Source organism: Lycium ferocissimum, chromosome 11, assembly GCF_029784015.1.
Source record: "Lycium ferocissimum isolate CSIRO_LF1 chromosome 11, AGI_CSIRO_Lferr_CH_V1, whole genome shotgun sequence".
Lineage (NCBI taxonomy): Eukaryota > Viridiplantae > Streptophyta > Magnoliopsida > Solanales > Solanaceae > Lycium > Lycium ferocissimum.
In genome coordinates this window covers 65596980-65614901 of record NC_081352.1, presented here as the reverse complement: position 1 = coordinate 65614901, position 17922 = coordinate 65596980, and the positions used below count along the sequence as shown (strand labels likewise).

The following is a 17922-nucleotide window of genomic DNA, read 5'->3' as shown; positions in this document are numbered from 1 at the left end:
CTACAACTTTCGCGTTTTGCATTTTTTCCAGGTTCTCAATAGATCTATGAATTAATTATACTCGCTCAAAGTCAAGCCTAACGTGAACTTTATCGATACTTTCAAATTTTTATGCACTTCATTATTCGTTTTGATCTTAAGACAACATTTTCACCCAAACTTATTTCGATAGGACTTATAGCTAAAACGTCACATTATCACTCTCTTAATTGATTCAAACCTAAACCGAATTACGAAGTGTTACGGTTGGTCTCAATCAACACGTTCCAAAGCACATTAGGCACATAAGAAAGTAAAATATTTTGTGTAAGCAAAACATATCAACCAGATATCATATAATATGAGGAAATGTAATTCAAAAATATTTACAATCATATTTTGTACAACTGAGTACTGCCAAAAGAACGTGCAGTGAAAGCAAAAGACAAAAATGTGAAATGGATAATAATCTGTGTTGATCAATTAAGCCCATTTGGCCATGAGAGACATGAGTCCAGCACCAAAAAGAAGTGAAACATTAGCTCCTAATTGAAGCTTTCTGTTGCATTGCATTCTTGGATGCATAAAATCGGCAGCTAAAAGATCAACTAGTGCCATATAAATCAAGATACCAGCTGAAGCTGAATTAAATACTCCTTCCACAATGAGAGCCTTTTGATCGTTTTCATTATAACCTTTTGTTATTCCTATTCCGATTGCAATTCCAATTGGAGTTGTGAGAGAGAAAAATAAAGCCATTATTGACACTGCAAGAGACTTGAATTTTGCCTAAAAATGACAAAAAAAATTAAAGTATCAGTGTACATAACATAAAGTCATCAAGTACATAAAGTACAAATGAAAAAAGTACTAGTGCTAGCCCACTGTATCCGAAGTTAATTAAGATATTCTTTTGGTCGGTAAACAAAAGAGATTTTATTACCAATTGACAGTATGTGAATTGGTCCAGAATTTGTGGCTGAGAGATTTTTCTTACCAAAGTTGAAAAGTATTTGTTAGGGTTTGCCCTGAATTTCCTACATTATTTGAATTTTACACCATAATTGTGTTTTATTTCAAAAAGGTTTTCTTCATGTAAAATATTTTCTTGGTAGAAAAGGACTCTTCTATATCTATCCTTTTCGTGGAGGAGAAGTTTTAGATTTATATAAATAGAAGATTATTCTTCTAATACAATAACACAGAATAGCATCCGCGATGTAGTCATTAAAGAGTCTCGTTTAGGGGGAGATTTTCTCTCAATAGTTTTTATGCTTTTATATTCGTTTTTTAATATGTAGGTCAATTGACCAAACCATATTATAGTATTTTGCGTTTTTAGTATATTTTCTTTGTCGTCTGATTTATCGTCATTCAAGGTTTGCAATTATTAGCTTCCACATGACCTCCTGATTATTTCGATCCCAACAAGTGGTATCCGAGCTAATGGTTCAACAAATGGTTGAACGAGGTTGAAGACATGTTCAAGGCGGCCAATTCAAATCAAGTACGCAATTGATTTCGCGATAATTAAGGTTTTGTCCGGAGTACTACATGTGGAGATAAATTTCAACCATATTTTCAACATTTCTGCTGCTACATCTTTAAAAGTAAAGATAAAATATTTTTTAAACCATTTTTGACCCAATATTTTTAACCATGGCAAGTGGCAGTGATGAAAGATTATGTGAAGAAGGAAGATGAAAATTATTTTGCCAAAAAATTCAGGTCAAGGGGAGATTTGTTAGGGTTTGCCCTGAATTTCCTACCGTATTTGGATTTTACACCATAATTGTGTTTTATTTCAAAAAGATTTTCCTGGTGTAAAATCTTTTCTTGGTAGAAAAGGGCATCCACAATGCAGTCATTAAAGAGTCTCGTTTAGGGGGAGATTATTTTCTCAATAGTTTTTATGTTTTTATATTAGTTTTTCAATATGTAGGTCAAGTGACCAAACCATATTATAATATTATGCGTTTTTAGTATATTTTCTTTACCGTCTGATTTATCGTTATTCAAGGTTTGCAATTATTAGCTTTCGCATGACACCCTGATTATTTTGATCCCAATAGTATTTTCCTCAAATATATCACTTAACTAAGGTTAGGATGCATATTAAATTAGTTTAATCTAAATTTCTTAAATTTTGAACAGGATAAGTGCTCCTCATCTAAACATGCACTTAGAGAAAATACTTAAAAAAAAAAAAAATTGTAATGAAGAGAAGTCGGATCTAGAATTTTGTCATGCATAATACGTACACACTAAATCTGTTTGATTGGCAAAAGTTTTGTAAGTAGGCATTTGGAAAAATTGAAGAGTTTGTCAAAAGCTAGACAAGAGTATAAGCGGTGAGTACTCTTTCAATTTCTCGTACAGTAAATGGAATGAACCCAAAACAATCTACTGCCACAACGTAGAGTTAGTTTCTTGTGTTAATGGACGGATTAATACGTACATAATTAGGTTGTTCACGGTTTGATTAGAAATCGATCCAACATTAGTATAAATAGAGGTTTTTTCTCACCGACATTCAGTAAAAAATTTGTGTTATAAAATAAGATTTTCCCCCCGAATCAGTTCACTGGAAAAACCCACAGGGGAAAATAGGTTCCCATTAAAACGCTATGAAACTTCCTAATTTTTTTCGTGTGAAAACACCACTATTAATTTAGGTTTTTCCCACCGACATTGAGTGGGAAATAACCACTTAACATTTTTCAGTCGAAAAATAGAGAGTTTTTAGGAGTGCAAACCGCAAATTAAATCAAGCCGATTAAATAAATCGATAGTTGTTTGGGTTTGGTTTGGTTTTAAATATTTAAAGATCGACAGTATTTGATTTGGTTTTGTTTTATTAAAAATAAACTGAAGAAAAAATCGAACCAGGCGGACAATAAAATATACACAATTTTTCTAATTATATATATACAATATATTCATTTTTATAAATAATTTTAAATACTTTGTTTACTTTTTTATCAAAGTTTTCTTTATCTCCATTAGGCTAATGAACTTTAGACCTCAAGCCCATTTCTTAAATTAAATCCACGAATCCAAACTCATTTAGTCAAAGAAACAACTAAGTATGAGATTTACCTAAAAAATTGTATTTCTTATAAACTTTATTCACATGATTAAAGCTTGTAGATCTTAAGCCAATTTTTCCCATAATTCAAGAAAATTATACATCCCACAATAAATGGTTAATAATGGATTATAAGTTAGAAAAGGATGGAAAAGTCTTTCCTAATTGTACGAAAAATAATGAAAGAGAGAAATATCATTAGGTTTCTTAAAAAACGAAAAACTAACCAAACCGATGGATATGTATTGTATTTGGTTTTAATAACTAAAAGGCCGACTAAATTGGTTTGATTTTTATTTTAACCAAAAACCGACCCAAGCCAATCTATGAATATCCTAGTACATTATTAAATTTAATTGGAGCGACTAGGAATCCCTTGTTATCCAATTTTTAAATCATAAATTTAGTTTGGACAGGTCCTTATTCCAAGATTAATGACAATTAGAAGAGAAACAAAAAGAAAAAGAAAAAAAAAAGTGAAAAGCAAAAAAGTGGTATTACCTGAGCAATGGATCCACCAAGTCCCATGCCCTCGAAAAATTGATGAAAAGTCAAAGCAGCTATAAGAGACCTTACTTTATTGGGGTCTCCAGAGGCACCCAAAGCTATTCCAATAATCACAGAGTGTACAATTATTCCCAGTTCCAAAACCTGCATGCCCCAGCAGAAATGTTATTCACACAAAATATTTGCGTACCATAATAAAGCGTGATAGTGATTCTTTTTCTTTGAAAATAATAAGGAAAAGTATGGAACAAGAATTATCAGTGAAAAGAGCTCAGCGCCTTGTATACATTATCCAGAAAAAATGCTTTATGGATGACGACAATTTGTAAGGGCAAAGAAAAATATCTCAAGTCTCTATGCGATTGAAAATTGTATTTGTCCATGATATTGATGATTGCTGAAGATTGTAAAGAAAAGGGCAAACTTGAACTTTAGATTATGCAAAATTCATTATTAATCTTAATGGAGAACCAAAAAGTAAAATGAAAACCTTCTTTTTAAGATTTAAAAAGCTGAGATTTTCAATTTGAAAAACCAGTTTATAGCTAAGGAGGAAAAAGATATTCTTTTCTTTTACGTTACTGAATAGGGAATCTCTCACACAATAAGTATAGGTTCAATCCTCACATTGCCATTATTCCTTTCCCTTCCTTCCTTGTTCGTTTCTAATTTGTATTATTTTTATTAAATAGCAAGAGATTTTGGACTTATAATAATCATTAAGTAATAGATACATTTACACTATCAAGTCATTTAATATATATATATATATATATATATATATATATATATATATATATATATATATAATTATAGTAATAATTAGTATCATAAACTAAAATGATAAGTAACTTATTGTAACAGATAGTGACGGTTAAAAAAAAAAAAAAATACTTGAGAGATAACGCGGTAACGAAGGAGCTCGGAATCAGAACCACTCATCATTGATTCTGAACTATGTGCATGGCCATTTGTGGCATGCGAGTGAACATGATTATCTCCTTCATCATTTTTCAAGTCATTTTTCTTATTGTAATAAGAAGTTGCGTAAGTGTCCACCATGAGAGTGCCCATGGCAGCAACCATTGCCACAAATCCACTAAAAGGAAACTTTCCCCACGGTTGTTCTTTCAAACATGGTTTTGTCAGTTTATCAAATGCATCAGGAAGTACATGTATAAACCCTGTGGCTAAGATCACGCCAGCGGCGAAAGCTTTGATTATGAAGAAAAAATTCCTCTCCGGGCTTAATGCTGGAATTGCTTTTCCAAGTACTGGAATACACACCCCAATTGCACTAGCAACCAAAATAGAAGCTATAGCTCCCAGTTTATAATGAAGTGCCTTGGTTTTGTTTACTACTCCTTCATCAGGATCACAAGTACAATTAGACTTGCCTAATACTATGGTGGGAAGAAGCAAGAAAATGGACCAAAAAATGACCTTTTCGAATTTTGCCATGTCTAAATTAAAATGTGTATGGAAAACCAAAAAGAAGCTCTTCAATCCCAATGGATAGTTTGGCTCTTTTATTGACTCTTTCTTTAAGAAGTGTTGAACAAAACAAAAAGGAGAAGGCCTGAGAGAAAACTAAGAAAGAGATGCACAACTTGGCCAATTTATATAGAACACAAAGTCATAAACTTTCTTCTTTTTCTTTTTTTCTTTTTTTTCATAATCTTTCCTGAACTTGAAAAACAAATAATTTCCTCCGTTTCAATTCAAGTGTCTTATTTGACTAGATACCTAATTTAAAAATATATGGGATAATTTTGAGTTTTATTGTGTTAAACTACCAAAATATTCTTTGCATTATGGATATTTTACAGTGTCGTGTAAAATATTGAAATTAAAATGTTATCAAATATAGAAAGAGACTTTTTTTTTAAGCGACTATAAAAAAAAAAATATTGAAACGAAGGGAGTACAAGAAGAAGATATTTTTACAATCTCACTCACCTGGGTCAAACTTTTAACCAAAATTAGCTAGCCATGTTTTCAGCCATTACTCGAATTAGCCCATATCTTATATAATTTGAAAGTAAGGTCACATCCCTTATTTCTTTTCTCAACTCATCTGTCTCTCGATCATTAGTTGACAAACTCAATTTATTGTTGTATTTGAAGCTCAAATTGTGATTAGAGGATTGATTTTTTAAGATTTGGGTGGCGAAAATCAGATATTAGAAAGGTAACTCGTGGCCATTTTTGAACAAGCTCGAAAAAGTGGGTTTGAGTTCAAATTTGATTTTTGTGAGAAATTAGGAGTTGATGTTGTTTTGACTTATTAAAAATAGTTTAAGGAGGTTGTCTACAAATTTTGAAGTCATTTCATGAAGATGTGGACTATTTTTTCTTGACAAGAATTGCAATCGAAAATCGCATAAAACGTTGTCTCTGTAGCTAGCAATATGTTTTAGATTTTTAGACAAGGTAGATACATTTTTAAAAACTGTTATAAACTTTTATATAAGGTAGAGACAATATTTAGATAGGTGTATATATGCTTTTTAATAATGTATAAGGGTGTAGCATTATTGCAGAATATATTTGGCTACGTGGGTATAAGCCGAAAATATGACTCTCTGGCTGTACTGTATTGGTGTTAAATTTCAGTTTTGACAATTAACCAACAAAGTAGCTGGTTGGTTGATTAGTTATTAAAAGTTGAGGGATGCCCTATGTGGTTCATTCACTATGCCTGGAATATTATACTCCTATTTGTACTAGAAGTCACTTTCGCGGCGAAAGTGATGTTCCAAGTATTTTGTCACCTTGTTGCCGCTAAAATACAAGAGTATTTGGGAGATCTTAGTTGATACAAGGGAGTCCAGCTTATGCAAGAAAGTTGAATTGGGTAAGGTTTGTAAGGGCTAAATTTCACATATGATCATGTAACTATTACTTTTTCCGTTTCAAAAAGATTGTTTTACATTTTTTATTAGTTTATCCTAAAAAATTGACATATTTCTATATTTAAAAATAATTTAACTTTATGAGATGATTTACATAGACACAAATATCGAAAGCTTGTTTTGGATCACACATTTTAAAAGTCTTCCATTATTTCATAAACTTCGTGTCAAGTCAAACTAAGTAGACGATTGGCCATGAAACCCAAATATTTTTCACTTTATTTGGTATTTTGGAGTTGGAGTTGAAGATGGAGTTGTGTTTGGTTATAGTTTTTGTAAAGAATATTTGGTTGTTTGAATGTATTGAAAGTAAAAAAAGTGAAAACAAGTTTTTTGGTGTTTTCCACATTCCAAATACAACTTCAAGTTGTATTTGGAATATCCATGGTCACACGTTGATTTCCAAATAAAGTGAAAACGTTTTCCGGAAAAAAAGTGAAAAAAATTCACGGCCAAACGGGCCCTTAAAGACAATCTTTTTGGGACCGAAGGAATATTTTTTTTTCACAAAAGTCACTTAACTATCTTTTCTAGCACAAAAGTCATTAAACCGGAGACTTAAACTTTTATTTGAAAGGGATGTGTTATATTCCTTAGGATTATTCTTTTATCGAGAACTATTATGGAACCAGTACTCAACAAGCAGAGACTCCACTTGCAAAAGCTATTGCATTCGATTCCAGTCCCTTGCCGGTATGACTTCACTACAGAAAAAATACGGAGTAACACAATTGTTAATTCGTTCTGATCATAGGGAAAGATAGTCGTATAAGGACGAGACTGACTTTGCCATCTCTTTCTGTTGCTTCCAGAGCTATAAGAGCAACTGAAAGAATAATTTCCCACATGGAGTTTTATTAAGTACTCCGTGGTGGACTGAAATTCTATTCCTATTCAAACTGAGTAACCTTTAAGCTTAATTATTTTCCTAATATTCTCTCCGGAAATTTTTATTTGTCCAGTATACTCAAAGATTTAACGTTAAGTAAAGTTGTCATTTAGTTATTTTTCTATTACTTCTTCCATTTTTTTTTTACTTGTCCAGTATACTAAACTTAAATTTTGACCACTAAATAATTCTTAATTCCATATTGGATAACATTATAATAATATTTAGACTTCGTCTAACTTTATACTATGAATTCAACTTTAAAATTCCTATTTTGAGTTTTGGTAAGTCTGCGACGGAAACAGCCTCCCTATCTTCCGAAATATGGGTAAGGTCTGCATACACTTTACCCTCTCCAGACCCCATATTGTGGAATTTCACTGGGTATGTTGTTGTTGTTGGTAAGTCTGCGACGGAACAAAATAAGTCCAATTCAAATTAAGTACCCTTTAAAAATAGATTTATATTAAATAAAATTATAGTTTAATTATCTTTTCTAATATTTAGAGTTATGAATTTAACTAAAATTTGGTAACGTTTAGGCTTTGTCTAACATTAAACTTTGAATTATTCACCAAAAAATTTCCCACCTTGGATTTTGGTAAGTCTACGATGGACTCATAAAATTCATTCATATCTGAACTAGATAACTCGTTTTAATTAAATTTCTATTTATTAGATTTAGAAAAAGAAGAAGTAAAAAATAAGTTATCCACCGGAAAGTTAGTACTTTTTGATTTAGTGACTTTTATGTTAGTATACTCAAAGTTGATTGACTTTTGTGCTAGAAAGATAGTTAAGTGATTTTTATGAAAAAACAGTGATAGTTACGTGACCATCTGTGAAATTTACCCAATTTGTAAATCGTATAGCTTTACTACACTTTCTTTAATCTCTAGGCTTGTAGATTTCATTTTAGTTATGCTTATCCCCAACCTTTGCTGCTAACATGGTCTGTATAATGTGGAAGATTAATTCTTGACAGGTAACGCAATTACTGAGAGTTGTGCGCCAAAGCAAGAATCAATCTTGAGTGTTAGATAGATTCAACTGAATAGCTAAGTTATAGTTTTGTTAAAATCGAGATTGAGAAGAGAATTTAGAGAGACAAGAATAATGGGAGATTTTTTTTGCTTTGTATTCATCATAATGACCTCCTTATATATACAAGTAAGCTCATCCTTACCCTAGTCTAATAAGGTAACCTATTCTAATAGAACTACAAATTCTATATTACCATAATTGCAAATTCATCGTAAATAGACCAAACTCATTACAATTAGACTAGAATAGGGTTCACACCGACCTAGGGATTCACCGACTCACCGACGTGACTGGTCACACGCGGTCTCAATACCCCTGCCACCCTAAAGTTGGAGCATGAGGGTCCCGAATGCCTAGATTGGAGTGCGTCCCGGACAGAGTGACAGTCGACTTCAATATGTTTAGTCCGTTCGTGAAACACCGGATTTCCTGCAATATATAATGTCTCTTGATTATCATAGTTCACCAAAGATTTATGTTCAACGCCCAAACTATGCAAAACTCCCTTTAACCATTTCAATTCACTAACTATCATTGCTATTAATCGGTATTCCGCCTCTGCTGCGAGCGAAAAACAATGTGCTGCTTCTTGGTTTTCCATGATATGGGTGATAATTCCCGAGGGAGATAAACCAACCGGTAAGTGATTTTCGAGTCAACGGACATCTCGCCCAGTCCGAATCACACCATCCGTACAACTGGAGATCACAATCTTTTCTTATCACAATGCCTTGTCCTGGGGTCTTCTTCAAGTAGCGCACCATACGGAGAGCCGCATTCCAATGTGCTTCCTTCGATTGCTGGATGAATTGGCACAAAACATGCACGCGATACGACAACTTAGGTCGCGTAAAGCTACGGTATATCAATCTACCGATCAGACGTCGGTATGGTTCCGGATCTCCAGAAGTGGCTCTGTTGGCCAACGCCAAATCATAATTCTGTTCTATGGGAGTAGTGATTGGTTTAGCTTCAAGTAAGTCAGACTCAGAGATTATATCCAAGACATATTTCTGTTGACAGAGAAACAACCTAGTTGGTCCAAATGTAACTTCAACTCCCAGAAAATATTTCAGAGGGCCCAAATCTTTCATGTGAAAACATGCACAGAGATAGTCTTTAAACTGTTCAATGGCACTATGGTCATTTAGTCTTTAAATCGTTCAATGGCACTATGGTCATTTCGGAGATAATCAAGTCATCCACATAGACTAAGACGTTAAGTTGCATACCTCCTAGGTGCATCATAAAAAGGGAATAATCTAAGTACGACTGTTTGAACCCATATTTCATCAAAGCACTTGACAATTTTGCAAATCAAAGACCGTAAGGCTTGTTTCAAGCCATACCAAAATTTCTGAAGTCGGCATACATGGCCCGGATCAGGAACGTGAAATTTCGGTAGCAATTTCATATAAACTTCCTCTGTAAGGTCACCGTGCAAAAAGGCATTATGAATATCCATCTGATGCAACTCCAAATTTTGGGCAACCGCAATTGTCAAGAAGGTCCGAACAGTTACTACCTTAGCAACCAGAGCAAAGGTTTCATTGTAGTCAATTTCTTCCTCCTGTTTATTCTCGAAAATGACCAACCGAGCTTTATATCGCTTGATTGTGCTGTCAGAGTTATAATTGATCTTGTACACCTATCGACACCGAGCAATTTATTATTTGGTGGCAATGTTTCTAATGTCCACGTTACTAACGTGGATCTCTTGCTACATGGCTTTTCTCCAATGTTCCTTTTTTATTGCCTCGAAGAAGTTTTTTAGCTCGGTTCCTGTGGTGATTGCTGCAAGGAAGCTTTGGTGTTGCAAGGAAAAACTATCACAAGATATATAGTGAACTAAAGGATAAGGCGCACCTGAGGGTTGTTGAGGACTGGGCAGACGCGTTGATGGACTTTCTTTCCGGAATGTTTTAGTGACGTAGTCGCGCAGCCGAATCGATTCATGCTTCTGACATTTACCTCGACCCAATTGTTCCTCCACTGGCATTTTGTTGCCCCAGATACCTTTCTCTACGTTTTCTCTATTTGGATCCGACATCTGTCAGATCTAATTCTGGATGATCGGTAGGCTAGGTATCCGGTGTCCATACTTCGTCCATTCGAGTTTCGTTCATACGTACATTATCAATCTGGTCTTCTTTGAAATTATGTTGGTTACTTTCTTCCTCTGTTTCTTCTAGGATCACTTATATATTGTCGACCAAGTTACCTGATCCTATAGCAAAGGGAAACTTAGTCTCGTAGAAGTCCACATCTCATGAGACTAAATATTCATCAAGGTATTCATCAAGGGAAACTTAGTCTCGTAGAAGTCCACATCTCATGAGACTAAATATTCATCGTTCTCTAAGTCATACAATATCCAACCCTTCCGTTCGTAGGGTATCCCAAGAAGACACACCACGACTCTGACTCTCAAACTTGTTCCTCGTTCTTCCCTTTCTGTGTGCATAGCATAGTGACTCTAGCACCCTTAAGTGATCATAACGGTGCGCTTCCCTGTATAAAACTTTATAGGGCGTTTTCCCATTCAAAAACGAAGATGGTGTTCTATTGATCAAGTACGTCACAGTTAAAACACTTTCTCCCCAGTATTTGATCGGAAGATGATCCTGAAATCTCAATGCTCGCGCCACATTAAGAATGTGACGGTGTTTTCTTTCGACTCTTCCATTCTGCTGTGGCTTTCCTATGCAAGATGTTTGGAAAATAATTCCATGTTCGAAGAAGTAAGTCTTCATATATTTGAACTCAATTCCGTTATCACTTCTAACAATCTTAACCCTCTTACCAAACTGCCTATCCACCAGGGTGAAGAAAATTTTCAGTGTTTGGGGCACTTCTTTCTTATCGACTAAAAGAAAAATCCACACTGCTCGTGAATAAAATACGAAGCACCACAAGAACAAGGGGTTCTGTACGGTCCCCATAAATCACAATGAATCATATAAAAAGTATCCGAAGATATATTATCACTTAAAGAAAAACACTATTGTTTGCTTTGCCAATTGGCATACATCACATTCTTACTACTCTCTTTTAAGCCTAATACCGTAATGGACTTCGTTACTTGTCCTAAAGGATAACCTAACGTTTGTGCCAAACATCAAACCAATCGACTGCCTCCGCCTTTATAGCTCGTATCCACGGCATATTCCGAAAATAGTAAAGTCCATCTTAATGCTCACCCACTCCAAATAGCTTCCTCGTGGTGGGGTCCTGTATAGCACACATAATTTTGTTAAATTTTACATCACAATCTAAATGATCAATAAGTTGTGACACAGATTGCATGTCAAATCCAAAACGTAAAGGACATCCTTCAACCAGATTTGATTATTTAGCCTGTTTGTTCCTTCTCTTGTGGCCACCGAGCTACTTCCATCTGGAAGCCCAACCGAAAACTCAAGTATGTCCCGGTGATCGCTCTGTTCCTCGGATTACCTGTCACATGGTTGGTAGCTCCGGAGTCAATAATCCAGGATGAGTTTTCGATCTTACCATCCATCTCGCCATTCGGGTTTATTCATGGGGAATTCAACATGTGAATCATAGTCTTCCGGATTTCTTCGCTCAACTTGTGAGGTCATGTCCCCTATGTGTTTACCTGTCCCATCTCTGCCTGAGTTCCTTCTTTGGTAACCACGGCGTTAGCCTAGTAGCTTCATCTTCCATGACCAGATTTCGATCCACGCCTCGTTGTTGTTGCTGTCCTCGACCTCTTCCTCCAATTTTCTCGTGTCCCTTTTTATTTCCTCGCCACCAATCCAGATAGCTAATGAGTCGAAAACATCCGTCCAAAACTTGTCCGGATCTCTTGCAATGTGCGCAGAATGCACCATCATTTTTCCTTTCACCTTGATCACGGTAAGTGTTTCTCCCTTGTACGGCAAAAGCCATAGTTTTACCCTGGTCCTCCATTTTTCGTGTGATTCCACTCGCACGCTCTTCTTGCACCAGCTTCGAATAAACCTTATTTAATGATGGCAACGGTTCCTGGGCCAATATGTTCGACCTCACTGTTCCATACATTGCTTTATCCAATCCCATAAGAAAAAGATGCACTTTTTCTTCTTCTATTTTGGTTTCTAGGACCATCTCTAGATTGCACGTGCACTTTCCGCACTTACAAGTAGGAATCTGTTCGTAATTCATCAATTCTTCCTACATCTTAGTGAGTTTTCCATAGTAATCCACGGTTCTTGCCTTCTGCTTGCACTCCGCTAGTTTCACCTTTAGTTGTTGCATCTGAGGGTCGTTGATAACGGCGAACCGCTCTCGGATGCTCGTCCATAATGCTTCCGCTTTTTTTATGTTAAATTGTTGAGTGAAACGTTGGTTCTATGGTGTTGTGAATCCACGACACTAACACTGAGATTATAGTCCACCAATCTTCCAAGTTTAGTGACTCGTCATCCGGCTTCTTGATCGTACCGTCAACGAAGCTGAATTTCTTCCTTACTCTTAGGGTTGTCTCTATGGATCTAGCCCATTCTTCATAATTTTCACCCTTCAATTGGACTTGTGTGACCACAATTTCAGGGTTATCATTTGACGTAATGCCATAAGCGTAAAATTGTTTTTCTTTGTGTTTTGTTTTTTCACTGGCGATTCCTTTACCTTTATCGTCGGTTTCTCCGTCACCTTTCATTGTTTTAGGTTTTGTGTTCTTTCTAATGTGGCTCTGATACTATGTTAAAATTGATACATGGACGAGAATTTAAAGAGACAAGAATAATGGAAGAATTTTTTTTTTTTTTTTGCTTTGTATTCATCACAGTGTTTTAAAAGGCGAGGGCGTAAGGCGGGGCATTTTACGTCTGCCTCAGTGAAGCGTAAGCCCCGCCCCGTGGGGTTTTAATTTTTAATATTTTATAAAATGATATAATTATAATAAATACTTTTAAATAGATGAAATAGCGTAAAAAATTAAAAAAAAAACTATAAATAAGTGATATATATATATATATATGCTCCACCCCCACAAAAAAAAACTAATTAGAACAATCTATTATACGCTACTTACAAGTACAAGTGACTGCTTATTACTTTTTTGAGATAGTAAGAGACAAGATAAATAATTGGAAAAGAACATATATTAGGCATTCTAGCAATAAAAAAAGGTCTTGACTTTTAAATTTAAGTTTTAGTTCCTTTTTAAAACATTTGAGTAATTACATGTTGACTTTTGAGAATTTGGACATTATACTAAGGACTTATTTAACAAATTTCGTTTTAGTTTGAAGAAGTTTTCTGGGCTTTTGCCCCAACACGCCCTACAAAAAAAACTCGCCCCAAACGCCCGGGCGTACGCCCCGAATTGCTGGGCGCACGCCTTTTGAGACTTTCTCCCCGGCCCATCGCCCCGAGGCATTTTTGGTACGCCCCGCCCCGGGGCTCGCCCCAAAAACGCCTTTTAAAACACTGATTCATCATATTGACCTCCTTATATACAAGTAAGGTCCTTCTTACCCTAGCCTAATAACGTAATCCTATTCTAAAAAAACTACAATTCCTATATTACTATAATTACAAATTCACCATAAATGGACCAAACTTATTAAAATTAGACTAGAATAAAATTCCCACCGACATGATCGGACAAACTGGTCCGGTCACATCCGATCTTAATAAGTTTAGAATTCTTACTAAAGTTCTGCATTTGGTTTAATATTTGTAAGAGGTGTTTTGAGTTATGCCAAAATTCGCTTATTCAAGAAGCATTTGGTAGGTAGTTCTTTGAGAATTTTTTTATATTTTTTGGCTAAAGTTAGCTTAGAAGAGTTGCTTTAGTGGAAGTTAAGGGACTAAATGAAGTCCATTAGATAACAATTTAACTTTAAACTTCTCATTTTTTCTTTGATGAGATGATGTATAGTCACGCAATATCTATGACTTATTTTAAACCACAAGTTTTGAATGTCTTTTTTTCATTCTTAAACTCCCTACCTAATCAAACATCATGCATCACATAAATTAGGAAGGAGGAAATAGTACATTTGAGCTTTCAAAATAGAAATTATTTTCATCCTATAACTTTACATTGAGGGAATGAAAATAGCCTTTCTTAGTCTTCATTCTGAAACTAGGTATGCCCGTTTGATCGCAGAGACAAATGTAGTGCATAAGTTGATTCGTACCCATTAACTTTACTTATACGTAAAAACCTCACCAAATAGCTATAAATAATAGATTTCGAACTTAATAAATCAAATAGCCTATTAATTTCGAATCAAACCCATGATATTGAAATCTTAACTTTGACCTTTTTTTTTCGCATTTTTTGATTCTTGTCTATCAAAAACAGTCTCTCTATCTTTCAAGATAGGAATAAGATCTGCGGACACTTTACCCTCCTCAGACCCCATTTGAGAAATTACACCGGGTATATTATTGTTGTTGTCGTCGTCTGAAATTTTGACTCTGCTTGATTATTTTCGTTTAGAAGCTTTACCGATTAAAGGGAGCTTCAGTAAAGAATTAGTTAGTTCCGATATCCAAATCCCAGCCTAGAGAGTAAGAGGATCATAACCATCAACTGGATTTTGGTCAAACAAGTTGATCAAATTTACCACTTTAAACTATTAGGATCGAGTTTACCACGTTACTAAAAAGTCATTATTTTCACACTGAAATTCTTCATTGAAAAATGTTCAGTGGCTATTCCCATTGAATATCATTTTAAAAACCTAAATAGTAGTGTTTTCACACAAAAAAATTAGGAAGTGTCTCAAATAAGTTTTCAAATATGAACTGCTCCCACCATGCATTTTCCTAGCGAACCTGTTTCCAGGTGAAATGAGGTAAAAAATCATGTTTTATAACACAAATTTTTCACTGAGTGTAGGTGAAAAAAACCTCTTTCTTTAGTAGTGCCAGTAGAAATTCATGTAAGTGTAGACTTCATGCTTTATCCTTGCAAACAAATCATTTTGTTATTACTTAACAAAAAATAAATTATTATTATGTCACTTTTTCTTTCCATTGAACTCAGAAATGAAATCTCCACAATATGAATAAAAGACTTGAAAAGGCATGCCGTAGACTTCCAAAAAATTCTTTGTGGGCCAAAACCCGTCCCGTGTTAGTGTCAATCAATTATTATCAAACTACTTATATGAAAAAATCTTGTCGGGGCAAAAAACATACTGAGATTCTTCCATATACAGGGTTGTGTTTGTTATATTTGGAAATTATCTTTTCATAAAATAAAAATAAAAAATTGGTTTTTGATCGTTAAAAAATATTACTCCCTCTGTCTCAATTTAAGTGGTCTTTTTTAGTAGGTAAAAAACAATGTCATATTTTTATAATTAGAAAGAACTTAACTCTAAAATTTCCCTTATACCTCTATTGAAATGATTTATATCCATACATTTATCCAAGATTTTATTTAGACCATAAATTTCAAAAGTCTTTCTTCCTTTGTTAAATTTTTTGCCAAGTAAAATCGTATCACTGGGAGTATTTCAGAGAAAACATTTTCCAAGGGGAAAATGGCTTCCCAAACATTTATGTGGAAGTCATTCTTTCAAAATTATATCAATTCTTAACTTCATATAATTGTTTTAATCAATACTTGGATATTATTATCAATTTTCAAAACAAAAAAAAATCATCATAACATTATTAGGTTTGCAATATTTAGTATCAATATTTAAGAAATATTTTTTTCCAAAGATAGTTTTCTACTTTTGTAACCAAACATTGGAAAACATTTTCAAAAAAAGTATTTTCTTAAAAAATGAGTTATTTTCTGAATTATTGTTAGAATTACGTCATGAAATCTAACGAATAGTTCCACGGACAAGTACTAGCGGCATGGTGAATGTTGTAAAGAATTTTTTTCCTTGTCCACAGGGTCCCAAAGTGACTAGGGTGAATGTTGTGAAGCCCTTTTTTTTCTATGTTTACTGGTTCAATCTTATGATGTAGTATTAAAACATAGTAACATCATTAAGGAACTAGTGTAAATTAATATAGAAGTACTTCCTTCGTTTGTTTTTAAAATAAGATGAAAATTCGTGGCCAAATAATCTTTAAAGTTTTGAGGGCTGGTTAATTAATCTTGGGCAGCTGGCTTTAATACCTTTTGATTGATAGGTTTTGCAAAAAGGTTAACTTTTTTTTTTTTTTTTCAAATATTTGGAAAATCTTTTCAAATTTTCTTTCGAAGTTTCGAAAGCAAAACTAACTTCTTTTTGGCATAAACTATCAACAAACACAATTTCGAAACCTTAAAAAACTTTTGGCCAAAAACAATTTCACCTTATTTTTAAAACAAAGCGGCCTGCTAGTATATGAATTCTTGGGTTATTAAATCATAATCCTCTATTACAATTTATGTGAAACTCATTCCTTTTTAGGGAGTCCAAAAATGGATGACATCTTTTTTATATTTAGTACTAACTGACTTCAAACTTTTTAGATATCTCTAATTAAATGATTTCTAGCATAAGAATTTTCTATGACTTATTGTGACGCCCTGATGTAAGCGGTTAGATTAGGATGGGTCAAGCAGGACTGACAGGTTTCTAGGTTGGCAAGCTACTGAAAACTAGGTGCACATGACACCTTAGGCGAATTTAACATCGGAATGGGAGAGGAAAATGAAAAACTTTATAAGGCATAGCTCAAGTCCACAGGGTACACATGCTTTTGGGGCTCAATGTGGCCTAGACTGAAAGACAAATCTGTGTGGACCTATGCTGAAAGCGAACAATATAAACGTGTCATGAACTTGGATTGTGACAAATATAATATCAGAGTCCGTACTTCCCGCATACAATTATGGGCGAACCTCAGCGAGGACGCTGAGTTCCTTAATGGGGTGTATTTGACGCCCCTGACGGAAGGGCTGGCTGATGAGGGTGGGCGACTAGCAAACTTCTAGGTTGGCGGGCCTCTGAAGATGAGGTGACACGTTAGACGGTTATTTTAATTATATTACACACACTTTTAGTTAAAAATCATAAGATTCAATCTTTTTATGTTCTTAAACTTTAAGATTAGTGTAACTAAAGATACATATTATGAAACGGATGAATAGAAATGAATACAATAGATGTGCGCTTAGAGCAAAGTTGAATCATGTGGAAAAGTATACATCCGTCAAGTCAACACTGGAGTATGCTACATCTTTAGTGTTTCGTTATTAATAGCGGAATTATTGGCTGGGATACAAGACAACCCAACGCAAAGGAAAATCCGAAAATGTCACTAAAATCTTTCAAATATTGACAAAGAGTACCTAGTCACATCATAGTTTGTCTCTATTGGGAGAGTGGATCGGGATTTAAATATTCATCATTAAATGTATTTTCTACCTTCCCCCAATGTACCATTTGATTTATTGCAACTACTATCTTATTTGTTGTAAACTTGGCCACTTGGGGGCAATTTCCTCGACATGTGTCCATCTTATCCTAGGACTTGAACTCTTTGGCCTTCAAATAGGGTCTACTTGCATTATTAATTTCTTCTACTTT

General features: G+C 34.4%; 1 protein-coding gene across 1 annotated transcript; it reads right to left on the bottom strand.

The window, feature by feature from the left end:
* Positions 1 to 289: 289 nt before the first annotated feature.
* Positions 290 to 5184, bottom strand: LOC132037935 (zinc transporter 5-like). Its single transcript, XM_059428598.1, has 3 exons — positions 4469 to 5184; positions 3569 to 3718; positions 290 to 768 (listed from the first exon to the last, which is right to left on the bottom strand). Exons 1-3 carry the CDS (start codon positions 5033 to 5035, stop codon positions 463 to 465), a joined length of 1023 nt encoding a protein of 340 aa, XP_059284581.1. The 5' UTR covers positions 5036 to 5184; the 3' UTR covers positions 290 to 462.
* Between the last annotated feature and the right edge of the window lie 12738 nt (positions 5185 to 17922).

Bases quoted from the DNA above. Each gene is read 5' to 3' on its own strand.
- LOC132037935 (XM_059428598.1), bottom strand. From the start codon at position 5,035: ATGGCAAAATTCGAAAAGGTCATTTTTTGGTCCATTTTCTTGCTTCTT. The intron at 3,719-4,468 runs GTATTTTTTTTT...TGGGGCATGCAG, and splicing joins GTTACCGCGTTATCTCTCAA to GTTTTGGAACTGGGAATAAT. The intron at 769-3,568 runs GTAATACCACTT...TGTCATTTTTAG, and splicing joins TTGGTGGATCCATTGCTCAG to GCAAAATTCAAGTCTCTTGC.